At 65.3% G+C, this 22,254-nt stretch overlaps 2 protein-coding genes across 2 annotated transcripts in view; one reads left to right on the plus strand and one right to left on the minus strand.

Annotated features, from left to right (window-relative positions):
* PRSS8 (serine protease 8) overlaps window positions 1–6,345 on the plus strand; it is a 6,859-nt gene extending 514 nt beyond the window's left edge. The window contains exons 2-4 of the mRNA XM_074567878.1: window positions 415–707; window positions 1,700–1,884; window positions 4,376–6,345. Coding sequence (XP_074423979.1) covers window positions 415–707; window positions 1,700–1,884; window positions 4,376–4,735 — 838 coding nt within the window. The 3' untranslated portion in view covers window positions 4,736–6,345. The remainder of the gene's footprint in view (window positions 1–414; window positions 708–1,699; window positions 1,885–4,375) is intronic.
* A 1,514-nt stretch (window positions 6,346–7,859) lies between these two features.
* Window positions 7,860–20,466, minus strand: KAT8 (lysine acetyltransferase 8). Its single transcript, XM_074567936.1, has 11 exons — window positions 20,178–20,466; window positions 17,756–17,830; window positions 17,482–17,660; window positions 15,450–15,503; window positions 15,131–15,295; window positions 11,923–12,012; window positions 11,705–11,845; window positions 11,500–11,593; window positions 9,623–9,773; window positions 8,204–8,358; window positions 7,860–8,094 (listed from the first exon to the last, which is right to left on the minus strand). The coding sequence occupies exons 1-11, from the start codon at window positions 20,446–20,448 to the stop codon at window positions 8,030–8,032; spliced, it is 1,440 nt and encodes a 479-aa protein (XP_074424037.1). The 5' UTR covers window positions 20,449–20,466; the 3' UTR covers window positions 7,860–8,029.
* Window positions 20,467–22,254: the final 1,788 nt, after the last annotated feature.

Genomic DNA, 22,254 nt, shown 5'->3' on the forward strand with positions numbered 1-22,254 from the left:
AACCCCCCTCCCTACACCCCTCAAATTACCCCCCCTGGACCCCCACCCCCCCCTTGGGACCCCATTACCCCCCCAGAAACCCCCTGAGATCCTCAACCACCCTCCCTACACCCCTCAAGTAATCCCCCCCACCCCCCAACCCCCTCAAAAACCCCCGAGACCCCCAACCCCCCATCTTGCACCCCTGGACCCCTCCTTGGGACCCCATTACCCCCCCCAAAAACCCCTGAGACCCCCAACCCCCCTCCCTACACCCCCCAAATTACCCCCCAACCCCCCTTGGGACCCCATTGCCTCCCCCCCCCCCCCCAGCTCCCCTGGGGACACCCCTCTCCTTGGGAGACCCGGGGAGGGGGGGGGGGGGGTCCCCAGTGTCTGAGCCCCCCACTCTATGTGTGTGTCGTCCCCCCCCAGGGAGAACCCCCTCTCCGAGTACCGGGTGACGCTGGGGGCCCTGCAGCTCCTGTCCCCCCCCGCCGACGCCCAGGTGAGGCGGGTGGCCGCCGTCACCCGCCACCCCGCCTACCGCGAGGGGGACGCCATCGAGGGGGACGGGGACATCGCCGGGGACCTGGCGCTGGCCCGGCTGGACACCCCCGTCACCCCCACCCGCCTGGTGCGCCCCATCTGCCTGCCCGGCCCCGCCGTCCGCTTCCCCCCCGGCACCAACTGCACCGTCACCGGCTGGGGGGACATCCGCACCGCCGGTCAGTGTCACCGGCGCCACGCTTGGGAATATCCCGGGAGGTTGGGGACAGGTTGGGGACGCTTGGCGCCACCTTTGGTGGCATTTGGGAGCATCTGTGGAGCTTGGGGACAGGTTAAGGACACCGTTGTCCCCAGGTTTAGCAGCAATAGGAACATCTGTGGAGGTTGGGGACACTTGCCACCGGATTTGGTGGCATTTAGGAGCACCCATGGAGGTTGGGGACGCTGTTGTCACCAGGTTTGGTGGCACTGGGAGCACCTATGGAGGTTGGGGACAGGTTAAGGACACCATTGTCCCCAGGTTTGGTGGCACTGGGAGCATCTGTGGAGGTTGGGGACAGGTTGGGGACACTTGGTGCCAGCTTTGGTGGCATTTGGGAGCATCTGTGGAGCTTGGGGACAGGTTGGGGACACCGTTGTCCCCAGGTTTAGTGGCACTGGGAGCACCCATGGAGGTTGCGGATAGGTTGGGGACACCGTTGTCCCCATGTTTGGTGGCACTGGGAGCATCTATGGAGGTTGGGGACAGGTTGGGGACACCGTTGTCCCCAGGTTTGGTGGCACCGGGAGCATCTATGGAGGTTGGGGACAGGTTGGGGACACCGTTGTCCCCAGGTTTGGTGGCACTGGGAGCACCCATGGAGGTTGGGGACAGGTTGGTGACATTTGCCACCACATTTGGTGGCACTGGGAGCACCCATGGAGGTTGGGGACAGGTTGGGGACACCGTTGTCCCCAGGTTTGGTGGCACCGGGAGCACCCATGGAGGTTGGGGACAGGTTGGGGACACTTGTCCCCAGGTTTGGTGGCACTGGGAGCATCTGTGGAGGTTGGGGACAGGTTGGGGACACTTGTCCCCAGGTTTGGTGGCACTGGGAGCACCCGTGGAGGTTGGGGACACTTGTCCCCGGGTGCGGTGGCACTGGCGGCACCCGGGGGGGCGAGTGTGGGACAGGTTGGGGACAGCCTTGTCACCCGGGTGTCCCCGCAGGTCCCCTGCCGCCCCCCAAGACGCTGCAGCAGCTGGAGGTGCCGCTCCTCAGCCACCGGCGCTGCCGCTGCCTCTACGCGGGGACGGGGGACACAGCGGGGACAGGGGACACGGCCGCCTTGGGGACACCCGCCGGGGACACCCTCTGCGCCGGCTTCCCCCAGGGACAGCGCGACGCCTGCCAGGTGGGTGCCACCGTCCCCAACGTCCCCTCCCCCCGGCTCCGTGTCCCTCCCGCTCGCGGTGTCACCTCCGCCATGTTCCCCCACGTCCCCAACATCCCTCTTCATCCTCCCCCGTGTCCCCATCGTGTCCCCAACGTCCCCCAATGTCCCCAGTGTCTCTCTTCATCCTCCCCCGTGTCCCATCGTGTCCCCAACCTCCCTCTTCATCCTCCCCCGTGTCCCATCGTGTCCCCAACGTCCCCCAATGTCCCCAATGTCCCTCTTCATCCTCCCCCGTGTCCCCAACATCCCCCAATGTCCCCATTGTCCCTCTTCATCCTCTCCCGTGTCCCAAACGTCCCTCTTCATCCTCCCCGTGTCCCCATCGTGTCCCCAACGTCCCCCAATGTCCCCAGTGTCTCTCTTCATCCTCCCCCGTGTCCTCAACATCCCTCTTCATCCTTCCCCGTGTCCCATCGTGTCCCCAACGTCCCCCAATGTCCCTCTTCATCCTCTCCCGTGTCCCCAACATCCCCCAATGTCCCCATTGTCCCTCTTCATCCTCTCCCGTGTCTCAAACGTCTCTCTTCATCCTCCCCGTGTCCCCAACGTCCCCATTGTCCCTCTTCATCCTCCCCGTGTCCCCATCGTGTCCCCAACATCCCCCAATGTCCCCAACATCCCTCTTCATCCTCCCCCGTGTCCCCATCCTGTTCCCAACGTCCCCCAATGTCCCCATTGTCCCTCTTCATCCTCCCCCCTGTCCCCATCGCGTCCCCAACATCCCTCTTTGTCACCCCATGTCCCTCTTCATCCTCCCCTGTGTCCCCAACATCCCCCAATGTCCCTCTTCCTCCTCCCCAATGTCCCTCTTTGTCACCCCCCTGTCCCTCCACGTCCCCCTGCGCCCCCCCAATGTCCCTCTTTGTCACCCCCCTGTCCCTCCATGTCCCCCTGTGTCCCCAATGTCCCTCTTTGCCACCCCAATGTCCCTCTTTGTCACCCCCCTGTCCCTCCACGTCCCCCTGTGTCCCCAATGTCCCTCTTTGTCACCCCCCTGTCCCTCCACGTCCCCCTGCGTCCCCAATGTCCCTCTTTGTCACCCCCCTGTCCCTCCACGTCCCCCCGTGTCCCCAATGTCCCTCTTTGCCACCCCAATGTCCCTCTTTGTCACCCCCCTGTCCCTCCACGTCCCCCTGTGTCCCCAATGTCCCTCTTTGTCACCCCCCTGTCCCTCCACGTCCCCCCGCGTCCCCAATGTCCCTCTTTGTCAGCCCCCTGTCCCTCTTTGTCACCCCCCTGTCCCTCCACGTCCCCCTGTGTCCCTAATGTCCCTCTTTGTCACCCCCCTGTCCCTCTTTGTCACTCCCCTGTCCCTCCACATCCCCCTGCGTCCCCCCGGTGTCCCTCTTTGTCACCCCCCTGTCCCTCCACATCCCCCTGTGTCCCCAATGTCCCTCTTTGTCACCCCCCTGTCCCTCCACGTCCCCCTGTGTCCCCAATGTCCCTCTTTGTCACCCCCCTGTCCCTCCACGTCCCCCTGCGTCCCCAATGTCCCTCTTTGTCACCCCCCTGTCCCTCCACGTCCCCCCGTGTCCCCAATGTCCCTCTTTGCCACCCCAATGTCCCTCTTTGTCACCCCCCTGTCCCTCCACGTCCCCCTGTGTCCCTAATGTCCCTCTTTGCCACCCCAATGTCCCTCTTTGTCACCCCCCTGTCCTTCCACGTCCCCCTGTGTCCCCAATGTCCCTCTTTCTCACCCCCCTGTCCCTCCACGTCCCCCTGCGTCCCCCCAGTGTCCCTCTTTGTCACCCCCCTGTCCCTCCATGTCCCCCTGCGTCCCCAATGTCCCTCTTTGCCACCCCAATGTCCCTCTTTGTCACCCCCCTGTCCCTCCACGTCCCCCTGCATCCCCAATGTCCCTCTTTGTCAGCCCCCTGTCCCTCTTTGTCACCCCCCTGTCCCTCCACGTCCCCCTGTGTCCCCAATGTCCCTCTTTGTCACCCCCCTGTCCCTCTTTGTCACCCCCCTGTCCCTCCACGTCCCCCTGTGTCCCCAATGTCCCTCTTTGTCAGCCCCCTGTCCCTCTTTGTCACCCCCCTGTCCTTCCACGTCCCCCTGTGTCCCCAATGTCCCTCTTTGTCACCCCCCTGTCCCTCTTTGTCACCCCCCTGTCCCTCCACGTCCCCCTGTGTCCCCAATGTCCCTCTTTGCCACACCAATGTCCCTCTTTGTCACCCCCCTGTCCTTCCACGTCCCCCTGTGTCCCCAATGTCCCTCTTTCTCACCCCCCTGTCCCTCCACGTCCCCCTGCGTCCCCCCAGTGTCCCTCTTTGTCACCCCCCTGTCCCTCCATGTCCCTTCCCCGTCCCACCACCGCCACCTCCCCCACCTCCACATCCCTCTTCACCCCCGGGTCACGTCCCCCCCCGCCGTCCACCACCGCGTCCCCTCCCCTTCCCCCCCCGCCCCGGTCCCCCCGCGTCCCCCTGACGTCCCGGTGTCCCCGCAGGGTGACTCGGGCGGTCCCCTCTCCTGCCGGGTGGGTGACACCTGGCTGCTGGCGGGGGTGGTGAGCTGGGGGGAGGCCTGCGGGCTGCCCGGCCGCCCCGGCGTCTACACCCGCGCCGCCGCCCACGCCGCCTGGATCGCCGCCGCCGTCCCCGAGGCCCCCCTGCGGCACCCCCACCTGGCCCCCGCCCCCGAGGACGAGGGACCCTGCGAGGACGAGGACGGTGACAACGACGGGCACCCGGTCACCTGGTCCCGACCGCTGCCACCCGACCACGGCCACAACGGCGCCCACCCGGCCGCTCGCCCCGGCCACCTCCTGCTGCTGCTGCTGCTGCTGCTGCCCCTCGGCCTGCGCTGAGGGGGCGGGGGCACCCCCAGGGGCGGCTGGGGGCACCCCGAAGTGACTCGCGGCACCCCCAGTTGGCACCCAAAAGTGACTCGGGGCACCCCAAGGTGGGGCATCACACCCAAAAGTGACTCGTGGCACCCCAAGGTGGGGCACGGCCCCCAGAAGCGACTCGTGGGACCCCAAGTTGGCACCCAAAAGTGACTCATGGCACCCAAGGTGGGGCACGGCACCCAAAAGTGACTCACAGGACCCCAAGTTGGCACCCAAAAGTGACTCATGGCACCCCCAGTTGGCACCCAAGGTAGGGCACGGCACCCAAAAGTGACTCGCGGGACCCCAAGTTGGCACCCAGAAGTGACTCGTGGCACCCCAAGGTGGGGCATCGCACCCAAAAGTGACTCGTGGGACCCCCAGTTGGCACCCAAAAGTGACTCGGGGCACCCCACAGTGGGGCATCGCACCCAAAAGTGACTCGTGGCACCCCAAGGTGGGGCATGGCCCCCAGAAGCGACTCGTGGGACCCCAAGTTGGCACCCAAAAGTGACTCACAGGACCCCCACTTGGCACCCAAATGTGACTCATGGCACCCCAAGTTGGCACCCCAAGGTGGGGCACGGCACCCAGAAGTGACTTGCGGGACCCCAAGTTGGCACCCAAAAGTGACTCGGGGCACCCCAAGGTGGGGCATCGCACCCAAAACTGACTCGTGGCACCCCAAGATGGGTCACAGCACCCAAAAGTGACTCACAGCACCCCCAACTGGCACCCAAAAGTGACTCGCGGGACCCCAAGTTGGCACCCAGAAGTGACTCGTGGCACCTCAAGGTGGGGCATCCCACCCAAAAGTGACTCGCGGGACCCCCAGTTGGCACCCAAAAGTGACTCGTGGCACCCAAGATGGGTGATGGCACCCAAAAGTGACTCACAGCACCCCCAATTGGCACCCAAAAGTGACTCGTGGCACCTCAAGGTGGGGCATCGCACCCAAAAGTGACTCGTGGCACCTCAAGGTGGGTCACGGCACCCAAAAGTGACTCACAGCACCCCCAATTGGCACCCAAAAGTGACTGACTCGCGGCACCCCAAGTTGGCACCCAAAAGTGACTCGGGGCACCCCAAGATGGGTCACAGCACCCAAAAGTGACTCATGGCACCCCATGTTGGCACCCAAGATGGGTGATGGCACCCAAAAGTGACTTGCGGGATCCCAAGTTGGCACCCAGAAGTGACTCGTGGCACCCCAAGGTGGGGCATCGCACCCAAAAGTGACTCATGGCACCCCGACTTAGCACCCGCGATGGTCCACGCCACCCAAGATGGCTCATGGGATCCCCAACTTGGCACCCGTGACGGACCGCGGCACCCGCCACGGCCCATGGGACCCCCAACTTGGCACCCGAGATGGACCATGGGACCCCCAACATGGCACCCATGATGGACCATGGCACCCATGATGGTCCACGGCACCCACCATGGCCGACGGAACCCCGCTGTGACCCCCCAGGATGGCTGACGGCACCCAAAAATGCCTCGCCGCACCCCGACTTGGCACCCGCGACGGCTCATGGGACCCCCAACATGGCACCCACGACGGACCATGGCACCCATGATGGTCCACAGCACCCACCATGGCCGACGGAACCCTTCTGTGACCCCCCAGGATGGCTGACGGCACCCAAAAATGCCTCGCCGCACCCTGACTTGGCACCCGCGACGGACCACGGCACCCGCCACGGCTTATGGGACCCCCAACATGGCACCCACGATGGACCATGACACCCATGATGGTCCACGGCACCCATGATGGATCATGCACCCATGATAGCTGACGGACCCCATCGTGACCCCCCCAGGATGGCTGACGGCACCCAAAAATGCCTCGCCGCACCCCGACTTGGCACCCGCGACGGACCGCGGCACCCGCGACGGCTCATGGGACCCCCAACATGGCACCCACGACGGACCATGGCACCCATGATGGTCCACAGCACCCACCATGGCCGACGGAACCCTTCTGTGACCCCCCAGGATGGCTGACGGCACCCAAAAATGCCTCGCCGCACCCCGACTTGGCACCTGCCACGGCCCGCGGCACCCACGACAGCCCATGGGACCCCCAACTTGGCACCCGAGATGGACCATGGGACCCCCAACATGGCACCCACGATGGACCATGGCACCCATGATGGTCCACGGCACCCACCATGGCTGATGGACCCCCGCTGTGACCCCCCAGGATGGCTGACGGCACCCAAAAATGCCTCGCTGCACCCCGACTTGGCACCCGCCACGGCCCGCAGCTCCCGCCACGGCCCATGGGACCCCCAACATGGCACCCACGATGGACCACGGCACCCATGATGGTCCACAGCACCCACCGTGGCTGATGGAACCCCGCTGTGACCCCCCAGGATGGCTGACGGCACCCAAAAATGCCTCGCCGCACCCTGACTTGGCACCCGCGACGGACCGCGGCACCCGCGACGGCTCATGGGACCCCCAACATGGCACCCACGATGGACCATGGCACCCATGATGGTCCACAGCACCCACCATGGCCGACGGAACCCTTCTGTGACCCCCCAGGATGGCTGACAGCACCCAAAAATGCCTCGCCGCACCCCGACTTGACACCTGCCACGGCCCGCGGCACCCGCTACGGCCCATGGGACCCCCAACATGGCACCCACGACGGACCATGGCACCCATGATGGTCCACAGCACCCACCATGGCTGATGGAACCCCGCTGTGACCCCCCAGGATGGCTGATGGCACCCAAAAATGCCTCGCTGCACCCCGACTTGGCACCCGCCACGGCCCGCGGCACCCGCTACGGCCCATGGGACCCCCAACATGGCACCCACGATGGACCATGGCACCCATGATGGTCCACAGCACCCACCGTGGCTGATGGAACCCCGCTGTGACCCCCCAGGATGGCTGACGGCACCCAAAAATGCCTCGCCGCACCCTGACTTGGCACCCGCCATGGCCCGCGGCACCCGCCACGGCCCATGGGACCCCCCGACTTGGCACCCGCCGTGACTCCGGCCACCCGTGACGGTTGGTGGCACCCACCGTGCCCTTGGGGCTCCCACACCCCCCCCGCCCCCCACAATAAACCACGCAAGCACCCCCTCACCTCTCCTCCTTGATGGGTGCTGGGGGACACGCAAAGGGGGGGGTGCCCCCCACACACACACACAAAGTCCTGGGGAGGGTGGGGGGGGGAATTTGGGGGGGGGGGGGGGGGGGGTGAAGGCTGAGGCCGGCCACAACTCGCCGCAGCGCCGCCGCCGCCCTCATTTCTTGGCCACCTTGGCTTGCTTGTGCTTGGGGGGGGCCCAGCGCAGGCAGATGGAGTCCACTGTTGGGGTGGGGGGGGGCGGGGAGAAGGAGAAGAAAGTGAGAGTTTTGAGGCGGGGGGGCGGGGTGGGGGGGGGGAGAAGGGGGTTCGTTAAGGGTTAACGACGTACCGGTGATGGGCGGCTTCTTGTACTGGGCGCTCTTGAGGTGCTCCTCCACCAGTTTGGGGGTGACGCAGATGACGTGCTGCCCCTTCCAGTACTTGACCATGTTGAGGGACTGGAGGGTGCTGATGATGTCGGTCTGGGTGATGCTGGTCATCTGGCTGCCGGGGAAGGCGGGGGGGGGAGGGGTTACTGGGAGCACTGGGAGAGCTGGGAGAGCTGGGAGGGGGGCACTGGAGGCACCTGGGACCTCCTCCGGTGCCCACGGCCCCGAGCTGCTGGAGATACTGGGTGGCTACTGGAGATACTGGGCGGCTACTGGAGATGCTGGGTGGCTAAAGGCGATACGGAGGAGTTACTGGTCTCAACTGGGGGGTTACTGGTCTTACTGGGAGGCTCTGGTGCCCTCCTGAGCTCCTTGATGGCGACGTCGGCCAACAAGTCCCTCAGGTTCTTCAGCAGGGACCCGTCATCCCACCTTACTGGGGGGTTACTGGAATCACTCAGGGGGCTACTGGTGCTACTGGGAGGCTACTGGTCTCACTGGGAGGCTACTGGTCTTACTGGGAGGCTCTGGTGCCCTCCTGAGCTCCTTGATGGCGAGGTCGGCCAACAAGTCCCTCAGGTTCTCCAGCAGGGACCCATCATCCCACGTTACTGGGGGGTTACTGGAATCACTGGGGGGGCTACTGGTGCTACTGGGAGGCTACTGGTCTTACTGGGAGGTTACTGGGAGGCTACTGGTCTCACTGGGAGGCTCTGGTGCCCTCCTGAGCTCCTTGATGGCGAGGTCGGCCAACAAGTCCCTCAGATTCTCCACCAGGGACCTGTCATCCCATGTTACTGGGGGGTTACTGGGAGGCTACTGGGAGTACTGGGAGGGGCTACTGGGAGGCTACTGGTCTCACTGGGAGGCTCTGGCTCTCTCCTGAGCTCCTCGATGGCGACGTCGGCCAACAAGTCCCTCAGGTTCTCCAGCGGGGACCCGTCCTCCCACCTTACTGGGGGCTTCCCGGGGGGCTACTGGGAGTACTGGGAGGGGCTACTGGGGGGGCTACTGGTCTTACTGGGAGGCTACTGGTCTTACTGGGAGGCTCTGGTGCCCTTCTGAGCTCCTTGATGGCGACGTCGGCCAACAAGTCCCTCAGGTTCTCCAGCGGGGACCTGTCCTCCCACCTTACTGGGGGCTTCCCGGGGGGCTACTGGGAGTACTGGGAGGGGCTACTGGGGGGGCTACTGGTCTTACTGGGAGGCTACTGGTCTTACTGGGAGGCTCTGGCTCTCTCCTGAGCTCCTCGATGGCGACGTCGGCCAACAAGTCCCTCAGGTTCTCCAGCGGGGACCCGTCCTCCCACCTTACTGGGGGCTTCCCGGGGGGGCTACTGGGAGTACTGGGAGGGGCTACTGGGACTTGCCGGTGCCCACCTGAGGTCCTTGATGGAGAGGGTCCCCCGGAAGTCCCTCAGGATCTCCAGCAGCACCCAGGACCAGTAGCTGCGGTAGCTGAGCTTGCCCAGGTCCGAGAGCGGCTTCTCGGGGGAGCCCACCGTGCTCTCCAGCTTGGACAGCTCGTAGCCTGCCGCGGGAGGTGGCCACCAAAGCTGGGTGGTGGCCACCACCCATTTGTGGGGGGCAACACCCCCCCCCTCCGCCACCACCCCGCCCCCTTGGGCATCCCGCCGCCCATCTTCCGTGTCCCACCACCCAACTTTTGTGTCCCGCCACCCTTCTTTGGTAGCCCCCACCCATCTTTGGTGGCCCACCAGGCATTTTGGTGCCCATCACCCTTCGTTGGTGGCCCCCCCCCCCCCCATCTTTGGTAGCCCCCACCCACCTTTGGCATCCACTCCCCCCCCCCGCCCAGCTTTGGTGGCCCCCCACCCATCTTTGGTAGCCCCCACACCCCTTTGGCATCCACTGCCCCCCCCCGCAGCTTTGGTGGCCCCCTACCCATCTTTGGTAGCCCCCACCCACCTTTGGCATCCACTCCCCCCCCCCCCCCCATCTTTGGTGGCCCCCCACCCATCTTTGGTAGCCCCCCCACCCATCTTTGGTAGCCCACACCCATCTTTGGCGTCCCACCACCCATCTTTGGTGTCCTACCACCCATCTTTGGTGGCCCACCATGCGTTTTGGTAGCCACCACCCATCTTTGGTGGCCACCCCACCCATCTTTGGCATCCCACCCCCCCTCTTTAGTGGCCCACCACCCACCTTTGGTGGCCCCCCCATCAATCTTTTGTGTGTCCCCACCCATCTTTGGCGTCCCACCATGCATTTTGGTAGCCCCCCACCCCTTTTTGGTAGCCCACCACCCACCTTTGGCGTCCCACCACCCATCTTTGGTGGCCACCCCCTCTCTTTGGGATCCCCCCACCCCTCTTTGGCGTCCCACCACCCCTCTTTGGTGGCCCACCACCCATCTTTAGTGGCCCCCCCACCCCTCTTTGGTGGCCCACCACCCATCTTTAGTGGCCCCCCCACCCCTCTTTGGTAGCCACCACCCATTTTTGGTAGCCACCCCCTCTCTTTGGGATCCCCCCACCCGTCTTTGGCATCCCACCATGTATTTTGGTAGCCCCCCACCCGACTTTGGTGGCCACCGCCTCTCTTTGGCATCCCCCCACCCCTCTTTGGTAGCCCCTCACCCATCTTTGGCGTCCCACCACCCACCGTTGACGTCCCACCACCCATCTTTAGTGGCCCACCACCCATCTTTGGTAGCCACCACCCATCTTTGGTGGCCACCCCCTCTCTGTGGGATCCCCCCACCCATCTTTGGCGTGCCCCCCACTCCCGTCTTTGGTGTCCCGCCATGCATTTTGGTAGCCCACCATGCATTTTGGTAGCCCCCCCACCCATCTTTGGTGTCCATCACCCATCTTTGGTAGCCACCACCCATGTTTGGTGGCCACCCTCTCTCTTTGGTAGCCCCTCACCCATCTTTGGCGTCCCACCACCCATCTTTAGTGGCCCACCACCCATCTTTGGTAGCCACCACCCATCTTTGGTGGCCACCCCCTCTCTTTGGGATCCCCCCACCCCTCTTTGGCGTCCCACCACCCCTCTTTGGTGTCCCCCCCTCCCATCTTTGGTGTCCTGCCATGCATTTTGGTAGCCCCCCTACCCATCTTTGGTGTCCATCACCCATCTTCGGTAGCCACCACCCATCTTTGGTGGCCACCCCCTCTCTCTTTGGTAGCCCCCCACCCCTCTTTGGCGTCCCACCACCCCTTTTTGGCGTGTCCCCCCCCCCCCTTTTTGGTGGCCCAACCACCCCTTTTTGGTAGCCCCCGACTCACTGAAGGCGATGAGGAACTTGCCGTAGCCCCGCCGCTGGTAGGGGGGCAGCGTCAGGATACAGGCCACGTTGTTGCCGTCGGGCGACTCCTTCTCCTACCCGGGGTGGGTGGGGGTGACACGTGGGTGCCAGGCGGGTGACGTCACCGGAGGGGGGGAACGGGACACACAGGGGGGGCCACAGAGAGGGCGGGGCTAGTGGCCCACCTTGGAGAAGTAGCCGACGATGTGGGCGCCCTGACGGTCCACCTCCGTCAGGAGGTAGAAGACGAAAGGTTCCACGTCGAAGTAGAGGGTTTTGTGGTCCAGGAAGAGCTTGGCCAGCAGACACAGGTTCTGGCAATAGATCTGGGAACGGGGGGGGTGTCGCGTGACGTGGCGTGACGTGGCGTGACGTCGCGTGTCGCCCCCAACCCCCCACCTACCTTGTGGTCTTTGCCGTCCACCTCGTAGACGGAGATGTTGCTCTTGCGGTAGATCTCCCGCCCCGGCGGCTGCCGCCATTGGCACTGGCCCTGGGGAGATGGGCACGGCCCGGGGTCACGCGTGTGTGTGTCCCCCCCCCCCCCCGACGCGTCACGCGTGTCCCCCAAACGCGTCCCGCGGGTCTCCGTCCCTCTCCCACCCCGCGGAAGCGTTGGCGCGCGCGCCGAGATCTGGCGGCTCCGAGGCGGAGCTGGGGCTGGCCCGGGGCTCTGGGCGTTGTGCCCCCTCCGTGTCCCGCCTGCGTCACCACGTGTCCCCTCGTGTGTCACACGCGTGTCAGAGGCGTGTCCCCTACCAGGTGGGGGCGGTAGGTGCGCTCGAAATTCGCGTATTCGAGGCAAAAGTTGCGGATGCGGAGCTCGGGCTGCCCCGGGCTCTGTGTGTGCGTGTCCCTACGTGGCCCTGTGTCCCCCCTCATGTCTCACACACACGTCACACACGTGTCAGAGGTGTGTCACACATGACAGAGGCGTGTCCCCTACCAGGTGGGGGCAGTAGGTGCGCTCGAAATTCGCGTATTCGAGGCAAAAGTTGCGGATGCGGAGCTCGGGCTGCCCCGGGCTCTGTGCGTGCGTGTCCCTACGTGGCCCTGTGTATCCCTACGTGTCCCCCCATGTGTCACACACGCATCAGACGCGTGTCACACATGTCACAGGCATGTTCCCTAACAGGTACAGGCGGTAGGTGCACTCGAATTTCATGTATTCGAGGCAAAATTTGTGGATCCGGAGCTTGGGCTGCCCCGGGCTCTGTGTGCGTGTCCCTACGTGGCCCTGTGTGTCCCCCCATGTCTCACACACACGTCACACGCGTGTCACACATGTCACAGGCATGTTCCCTAACAGGTAGAGGCGGTTGGTGCACTCGAATTTCATGTATTTGAGGCAAAATTTGAGGATCCGGAGCTTGGGCTGCCCCGGGCTCTGTGTGCGTGTCCCTACGTGGCCCTGTGTCCCCCCCCATGTCTCACACACACGTCACACGCGTGTCAGAGGTGTGTCACACATGTCAGAGGCGTGTCCCCTACCAGGTGGAGGCGGTAGGTGCGCTCGAAATTCGCATATTCAAGGCAAGAGTTGCGGATGCGGAGCTCGGGCTGCCCCGGGCTCTGTGCCTGCGTGTCCCTACGTGGCCCTGTGTATCCCTACGTGTCCCCCCATGTGTCACACACGCATCACACGCGTGTCACACATGTCACAGGCATGTTCCCTAACAGGTAGAGGCGGTTGGTGCGCTCGAATTTCATGTATTCGAGGCAAAATTTGCGGATGCGGAGCTCGGGCTGCCCCGGGCTCTGTGTGTGCGTGTCCCTTCGTGGCCCTGTGTGTCCCCCCATGTCTCACACACGTCACACGCGTGTCACACGTGTCAGAGGCGTGTCCCCTACCAGGTGGAGGCGGTAGGTGCCCTCAAAATTCGCATATTCGAGGCAAAATTTGCAGATGCGGAGCTCGGGCTGCCCCGGGCTCCGCGCGTGCATGTCCCTCCGTGGCCCTTTGTGTCCCCCCATGTCTCACACACACATCACACGTGTGTCAGAGGCGTGTCACACGTGTCAGAGGTGTGTCCCCTACCAGGTGGAGGCGGTTGGTGCGCTTGAAATTCACGTATTCAAGGCAAAAGTTGCGGATGCGGAGCTCGGGCTGCCCTGGGCTCCGCGCGTGCGTGTCCCTCCGTGGCCCTGTGTGTCCCCCCATGTGTCACACACACGTCACACGCGTGTCACACGTGTCACAGGCGTGTCCCCTACCAGGTGGAGGTGGTTGGTGCACTCGAAATTCGCGTATTCGAGGCAAAATTTGTGGATGCGGAGCTCGGGCTGCCCCAGGCTCTGCATGTGCGTGTCCCTCTATGACCCTGTGTGTCCCCCCATGTGTCACACACACGTCACACGCGTGTCACACGTGTCGCAGGCATGTCAGAGGCGTGTCCCCTACCAGATGGAGGCGGTAGGTGCACTTGAACTTCACGTATTCAAGGCAAAAGTTGCGGATGCGGAGCTCGGGCTGCCCCGGGCTCTGTGCGTGTGTGTCCCTACGTGGCCCGGTGTGTCCCGCCATGTGTCACACACATGTCACACGCGTGTCACGTGTGTCCCCTACCAGGTGGAGGCAGTTGGTGCGCTTGAAATTCGCGTATTCAAGGCAAAATTTGTGGATGCGGAGCTCGGGCTGCCCCAGGCTCTGCATGTGCGTGTCCCTCTATGACCCTGTGTGTCCCCCCATGTCTCACACACACATCACACGCGTGTCACATGTGTCGCAGGCATGTCAGAGGCGTGTCCCCTACCAGGTGGAGGCAGTTGGTGCGCTTGAAATTCACGTATTCAAGGCAAAATTTGCAGATGCGGAGCTCGGGCTGCGCCGGGCTCTGCGTGTGTGTATCCCTCCGTGGCCCTGTGTGTCCCCCCATGTGTCACACACACGTCACACGCGTGTCACATGTGTCCCCTACCAGGGGGAGGCAGTAGGTGCTCTCGAAATTCGCATATTTGAGGCAAAATTTGCGGATGCAGAGCTCGGGCTGCCCCGGGCTCCGCGCGTGCATGTCCCTACGTGGCCCTGTGTGTCCCCCCATGTCTCACACACACGTCACACGCGTGTCACACGTGTCACAGGCGTGTCCCCTACCAGGTGGAGGTGGTTGGTGCACTCGAAATTCGCGTATTCGAGGCAAAATTTGCGGATGCGGAGCTCGGGCTGCCCCGGGCTCTGTGCGTGTGTGTCCCTACGTGGCCCGGTGTGTCCCGCCATGTGTCACACACATGTCACACGCGTGTCACGTGTGTCCCCTACCAGGTGGAGGCAGTTGGTGCGCTTGAAATTCGCGTATTCAAGGCAAAATTTGTGGATGCGGAGCTCGGGCTGCCCCAGGCTCTGCATGTGCGTGTCCCTCTATGACCCTGTGTGTCCCCCCATGTGTCTCACACACGTCACACGCGTGTCACACGTGTCGCAGGCATGTCAGAGGCGTGTCCCCTACCAGATGGAGGCGGTAGGTGCACTTGAACTTCACGTATTCAAGGCAAAAGTTGCGGATGTGGAGCTCGGGCTGCCCCGGGCTCTGCGCGTGTGTATCCCTACGTGGCCCGGTGTGTCCCCCCATGTGTCACACACACGTCACACGCGTGTCACACGTGTCCCCTACCAGGTGGAGGCGGTAGGTGCGCTCGTACTTCATGTACTTGAGGCAGTACTCGCAGATCCAGAGCTTGGGCTGTTTGCCGTAGTCCTCGGGGAAGGGGGAGAAGTACCAGGCGTCGATCTCGAAGTGCCCGATGTGGATCTTGTCCACGTACTTCACCTTCGTGATCTGGGGACGGGGGACGTCACCCGGGGACGGGGACGGGGGGGGGGGGACACGGGACACCCTTGGGGACACCCCCACCCCCCCCCACCCCCCCCCCAGGGCCTTGGGGACCACCCCCACCCCACCCCCCCCCGCCACCATCCTACCGGGGACTCACCGCCTCGTGCTCCTTCTCCAGCGCCGCCGTGGTGGGGTCCATCTCGGCGTAGGTCTGGGGAAGGGCTCCCAGTAACGCCCAGTAACGCCCAGTAACACCCAGTAGGGACTCCAGTAAACCGCCCCCCCCACCCCCCGCCATGGCCTCCCTGCTGCCCCCCCCCCCCCCCCCCCGCCAACGCCCTCCCAGTTCAATTCAATACCCTCCCAGTGCCCCCCAGTTCAACTCAACGCCCTCCCAGGGCTCCCCAGTCCCTCCCAGTGTCTCCAACACCCTCCCAGTGCCCTCCCAGTACTCCCCAGTCCCCTTCCAGTTTCTCCCAGTCCCCTCCCAGTGTCCCCTAGTCCCTCCCAGTCCCCTCCCAGTGCTCCCCATCACCCTCCCAGGCCCTCCCAGTGCCCTTCCAGTCCCTCCCAGTGCCTTCCCAGTGCCTCCAACACCCTCCCAGTGCTCCCCAGTCCCTCCCAGTGTTCCCCAGTCCCCTCCCAGTCCCTCCCAGTGCCCTCCCATCGCCTCCAACACCCTCCCAGTGCTCCCCAGTCCCTCCCAGTGCCCTCCCAGTGCTTACAACACCCTCCCAGTGCCTCCCAGTCCCCTCCCAGTGCCCCCCAACACCCCCACAGGCCCTCCCAGTGCCCCCTAGTCCCTCCCAGTGCCCTCCCATTGCCTCCAACACCCTCCCAGTGCTCCCCAGTCCCTCCCCAGTCCCCTCCCATTCTCTCCCAGTCCCCTCCCAGTGCCCCCTAGTCCCTCCCAGTGCCCTCCCAGTGCCCCCTAGTCCCCTCCCAGTCCCCTCCCATCGCCTCCAACACCCTCCCAGTGCTCCCCAGTCCCTCCCCAGTCCCCTCCCATTCTCTCCCAGTGCCCTCCCAGTGCCCCCTAGTCCCCTCCCAGTCCCCACCCATCACCTCCAACTCCCTCCCAGTGCTCCCCAGTCCCACCCAGTCCCCTCCCAGTGCTCCCCAACACCCTCCCAGTCCCCTCCCATTGCCTCCAACACCCTCCCAGTGCTCCCCAGTCCCTCCCCAGTCCCCTCCCATTCTCTCCGTCCCCTCCCAGTGCCCCCTAGTCCCTCCCAGTGCCCTCCCAGTGCCCCCTAGTCCCCTCCCAGTCCCCTCCCATCGCCTCCAACACCCTCCCAGTGCTCCCCAGTCCCTCCCCAGTCCCCTCCCATTCTCTCCTAGTGCCCTCCCAGTGCCCCCTAGTCCCCTCCCAGTCCCCACCCATCACCTCCAACTCCCTCCCAGTGCTCCCCAGTCCCACCCAGTCCCCTCCCAGTGCTCCCCAACACCCTCCCAGTGCCCTCCCATTGCCTCCAACACCCTCCCAGTGCTCCCCAGTCCCTCCCCAGTCCCCTCCCATTCTCTCCCAGTCCCCTCCCAGTGCCCCCTAGTCCCTCCCAATGCCCTCCCATTGCCTCCAACACCCTCCCAGTGCTCCCTAGTCCCTCCCCAGTCCCCTCCCATTCTCTCCCAGTCCCCTCCCAGTGCCCCCCAACACCCTCCCAGGCCCTCCCAGTGCCCCTTAGTCCCCTCCCAGTCCCCTCCCATCGCCTCCAACACCCTCCCAGTGCTCCCCAGTCCCCTCCCATTCTCTCCCAGTCCCCTCCCAGTGCCCCCTAGTCCCTCCCAGTGCCCCCCAACACCCTCCCAGGCCCTCCCAGTGCCCTCCCAGTGCCCCCTAGTCCCCTCCCATTGCCTCCAACACCCTCCCAGTGCTTCCCAGTCCCTCCCAGTGCCCCCCAACACCCTCCCAGTGCCCTCCCATTGCCTCCAACACCCTCCCAGTGCTCCCCAGTCCCTCCCCAGTCCCCTCCCATTCTCTCCCAGTCCCCTCCCAGTGCCCCCTAGTCCCTCCCAGTGCCCTCCCAGTGCCCCCTAGTCCCTCCCAGTGCCCTCCCATTGCCTCCAACACCCTCCCAGTGCTCCCCAGTCCCCTCCCATTCTCTCCCAGTCCCCTCCCAGTGCCCCCTAGTCCCTCCCAGTGCCCCCCAACACCCTCCCAGGCCCTCCCAGTGCCCTCCCAGTGCCACCTTCTGGACGTGGTTGATCTCGTCGTGCTTGCGTTTCTGGTTGCGGGTGATCTTGCGCTCGGGCTGTTCCCCCCCCAGCTCCCCCAGGAACTGCTCGGCGCTTTTCTGCACCGCCTCCTTCAGCGTCTTGCTCAGCGCCAGCCGGTTCTTGTCCACCCACTCGTCCAGCCGCCGGTTAACTGGGAGCACTGGGAGCTTAGCCCCGGGGAGCTGGGGGGTCGCCGTCCCGTCCCCCCCCCGCCTTTACCCCGTCCCAGTACCGCCCAGTACTCACAGCCCACGTAGTGGACGTAATACTCCTCGCGGCCCTCCTGCTCGTTCAGGCGCGACTGGATCACCTCCGCCGAGTCTGCGGGGGGGGAACTGGGACCAGTAAGAGCGAACTGGGACCGGCCAGAGCACAAACTGGGACCGGCCAGAGCACAAACTGGGACCCGCCAGAGCACAAACCGGGACCCGCCAGAGCACAAACCGGGACCCGCCAGAGCACAAACCGGGACCCGCCAGAGCACAAACTGGGACCCGCCAGAGCACAAACTGGGACCCGCCAGAGCACAAACTGGGATCGGCCAGAGCACAAACTGGGACCGGCCAGAGCACAAACTGGGACCAGTAAGAGCGAACTGGGACCGGCCAGAGCGAACTGGGACCCGTCAGAGCGAACTGGGACCCGTCAGAGCGAACTGGGACCCGTCAGAGCAAACTGGGACCCGTCAGAGCAAACTGGGACCCGTCAGAGCAAACTGGGACCCGTCAGAGCACAAACTGGGACTGGCCGGAGTGAACTGCGACCAGTAAGAGCGAACTGGGACCCGTCAGAGCACAAACTGGGACCCGTCAGAGCACAAACTGGGACCCGTCAGAGCACAAACTGGGACCGGCCAGAGCACAAACTGGGACCGGCCAGAGCACAAACTGGGACCGGCCAGAGCACAAACTGGGACCTGTCAGAGCACAAACTGGGACCGGCCAGAGCACAAACTGGGACCAGTAAGAGCGAACTGGGACCGGCCAGAGCACAAACTGGGACCAGTAAGAGCGAACTGGGACCGGCCAGAGCACAAACTGGGACCAGTAAGAGCAAACTGGGACCGGCCAGAGCAAACTGGGACCCGTCAGAGCACAAACTGGGACTGGCCGGAGTGAACTGCGACCAGTAAGAGCGAACTGGGACCCGCCAGAGCACAAACTGGGACCAGTAAGAGCGAACTGGGACCCGTCTGAGCACAAACTGGGACCGGCCAGAGCACAAACTGGGACCAGTAAGAGCAAACTGGGACCAGTAAGAGCAAACTGGGACCCGCCAGAGCACAAACTGGGACCAGTAAGAGCAAACTGGGACCCGTCTGAGCACAAACTGGGACCGGCCAGAGCACGAACTGGGACCAGCCAGAGCACGAACTGGGACCGGCCAGAGCACGAACTGGGACCGGCCAGAGCACGAACTGGGACCGGCCAGAGCACGAACTGGGACCGGCCAGAGCACGAACTGGGACCAGTAAGAGGGAACTGGGACCGGCCAGAGCACAAATTGGGATTACTCAGAGCAAACTGGGACCAGTGAGAGGGAACTGGGACCTGTCAGGGTGCAAACTGGGACCAGTAAGAGCGAACTAGGACCCGCCGGAGCGCAAACTGGGACCGCTCAGAGCTAACTGGGACGGGGCGGAGCGCAAACCGGGACCCATCGGGGCAAACTGGGATTACTCAGAGCAAACTGGGACCGGTGAGAGGGAACTGGGACCTGTCAGGGCACAAACTGGGACCCATCAGGACGCAAACTGGGACCGCTCAGAGCTAACTGGGACCCGGCCGGAGTGCAAACTGGGACTGGGCAGGCACACGGCGAGCCCTCTCCCAGTATGGACCAGTGCAGGGGGAGGGCAGGGGGCTGGTCCCAGTTCTCCCAGTCCTGCTGTGACGGGATTTATACTGGTCCCAGTTCTCCCAGTCCCAGTGTTCCCCCCCACCCCAGTTCCCCCCAGTTCCCCCAGTCCCGGTGTTCCCTCCGCCCCAGTTCCTCCCAGTTTCCCCAGTCCCAGTGTTCCCCCCCCACCCCAGTTCCTCCCAGTTCTCCCAGTCCCGGTGTTCCCCGCCTCCCAGTTCCCCCAGTCCCGGTGTTCCCCCCGCCCCAGCTCCCCCCAGTCCCAGTGTTCCCCCCAGTTCTCCCAGTCCCGGTGTTCCCCCCGCCCCAGTTCCTCCCAGTTTCCCCAGTCCCAGTGTTCCCCCCCCACCCCAGTTCCCCCCAGTTCTCCCAGTCCCGGTGTTCCCCCCGCCCCAGTTCCCCCCAGTTCTCCCAGTCCCGGTGTTCCCCCCGCCCCAGTTCCCCCCAGTTCTCCCAGTCCCGGTGTTCCCCCCCTCCCAGATCCCCCCAGTTCCCCCAGTCCCGGTGTTCCCCCCCTCCCAGATCCCCCCAGTTCTCCCAGTCCCGGTGTTCCTCCCCTCCCAGTTCCCCCCAGTTCTCCCAGTCCCGGTGTTCCCCCCCTCCCAGATCCCCCCAGTTCCCCCAGTCCCGGTGTTCCCCCGCTCCCAGTTCCCCCCAGTTCTCCCAGTCCCGGTGTTCCCCCCCTCCCAGTTCCCCCCAGTTCTCCCAGTCCCGGTGTTCCCCCGCTCCCAGTTCCCCCCAGTTCTCCCAGTCCCGGTGTTCCCCCCCTCCCAGTTCCCCCCAGTTCTCCCAGTCCCGCCGCCGCGCTCACGCCAGGTCCCGTCCGCCCGCCGGCACAGATACGTCTCCCCGATCTCCACCGTCACCTCCGCCTCCCGCGGCGCCGGCGGCGAACCCGAGGAGGCCGCAGGGCCCCTCCCGGCTGCCGCCGCCGCCGCCGCCGCCGCCGCCTCTTCGGGGCCTCCCCCACGGGGTCTCCCCCCCTCGGGGCCGCTTCCACCGCCCCCCGCCGCCGCCGCCGCCTCCGGGCCCGGCCCGGGGCCGCCGCCGCTCGGGGCGGCCGCCGCCGCCGCCTCCGCCATGTCCGCCCGCACCGGCCGTCGCGCCGGAAGCGACGTCAGACGCGCGACCAAAGCGTGACGCGGGGCGGGGGGGGGGGGGGGACACGACACGACCCGTTGCTAGGAGACGGCGGAGGGCGCCTAGGGGGCGTGGCCTCGAGGGGGGTCAGTGGGCGTGGCCTCGTGTTGCTGGGAGACGGAGAACGCGCTCGGGGGGGCGGGGCGATGACACAAGGGGGCGTGGCCTCGCGTTGCTAGGAGACGGCGGAGCGCCGGCTCCCCCCCCCCCCCTCTGCGCTCCCAGTGCTCCCAGTGCTCCCAGTAAGCCCCGGTGCGCCCCCAGTTCCCTCCCAGTGCACCCCAGAACCCCCCAGCGTCCCCCAGTTCCCTCCCAGTGTCCCCTGGTGTCCCCACGACCCCCCCATTGTCACCCAGTGCCCCCCAGTTCCCTCCCAGTGTCTCCCAGTGCCCCCCAGTTCCCTCCCGGTTCCCACCCAGTGCCTCCCAGTATCCCTCAGTCTCCTCCCAGTGCCCCCCCAGTCCTCCCAGTGACCCTCCCAGTCCCCCCCCCCAGTCTCTTCGTGTCCCTCCCAGTGACCCCCAGTCCCTCCCAGTCCCTCCCAGTGCCCCCCCAGTCCCCCCAGTGCCCCCTCCCAGTGACCCCCCCAGTCCCCCCCAGTCCCTCCCAGTGCCCCCCCAGTGTCTTCATGTCCCTCCCAGTGCCCCCCCCAGTCCCCCCCGTGCCCCCTCCCAGTGACACCCAGTCCCTCCCAGTCCCTCCCAGTGCCCCCCCAGTGTCTTCATGTCCCTCCCAGTGCCCTCCCAGTGCCCCCCCAAACCCTCCCAGTCCACCCAGTCTCCTCCCAGTCCCTCCCAGTGCCCCCCCAGTCCTTCCCACTCCCTCCCAGTGCCCCCCCAGTCCATCCAGTGTCCCTCCCAGTGCCCCCCCAGTCCCCCCCAGTCTCTCCCAGTGCCCCCCCAGTGTCTTCATGTCCCTCCCAGTGCCCTCCCAGTGCCCCCCCAAACCCTCCCAGTCCACCCAGTGGCCCCCCGTCCCTCCCAGTGCCCCCCCAGTCCCCCTCATGCCCCCTCCCAGTGACACCCAGTCCCTCCCAGTCTCTCCCAGTCCCTCCCAGTGCCCCCCCAGTGTCTTCATGTCCCTCCCAGTGCCCTCTCAGTTCCCCCCCAAACCCTCCCAGTCCACCCAGTCTCCTCCCAGTCCCTCCCAGTGCCCCCCCGCCGCCCCAAATGCCACCCCACCCTGCGGTGACACTCCAAAGCCTTTATTGCGCTAACGAGGGTGACACAACGAGGGACGGGGGGGGGTGTCCCCAAGGTGGCCCCAAGGTGGCCCCAAGGTGGGGGGTTCAAGCCTGGTGGCCACCGAGCCGGGCCACGGGCCACCAGGCCCCAGGCGCCTTCGTTAAGCCCTAACGAGGCCGCCAGCGTGATGGCCCATGGCACGGAGGTGCCACCGCCCCGTCCCGTCCTGGTTGTCCCCAAAGTGTCCCCAAGTCCGGCTCCGAGCCTCCTACGGGCCCCATGGGAGGTTCTACCATGGCGTGGTGGCCACCGTCCCGTCCTCCCAGGCTCCTTTGTTGGGTCCTAAAAGGGCCACCATGACGATGGACCCCACCATGGAGGTGCCACCACCCCGTCCCATCTCGATGAGCCCCCAAAGTGTCCCCAAGTCCAGCTCCAAGTGTCCTACGGGCCCCATGGGAGGTTCTACCACGGCATGGTGGCCACCGTGCCGTGCTCCCAAACTCTTTCGTTAGGTCCTGCTGGGGCCACCATGACGATGGACCCCACCATGGAGGTGCCACC

This window comes from Larus michahellis, chromosome 30, assembly GCF_964199755.1.
Source record: "Larus michahellis chromosome 30, bLarMic1.1, whole genome shotgun sequence".
Classification (NCBI taxonomy): domain Eukaryota; kingdom Metazoa; phylum Chordata; class Aves; order Charadriiformes; family Laridae; genus Larus; species Larus michahellis.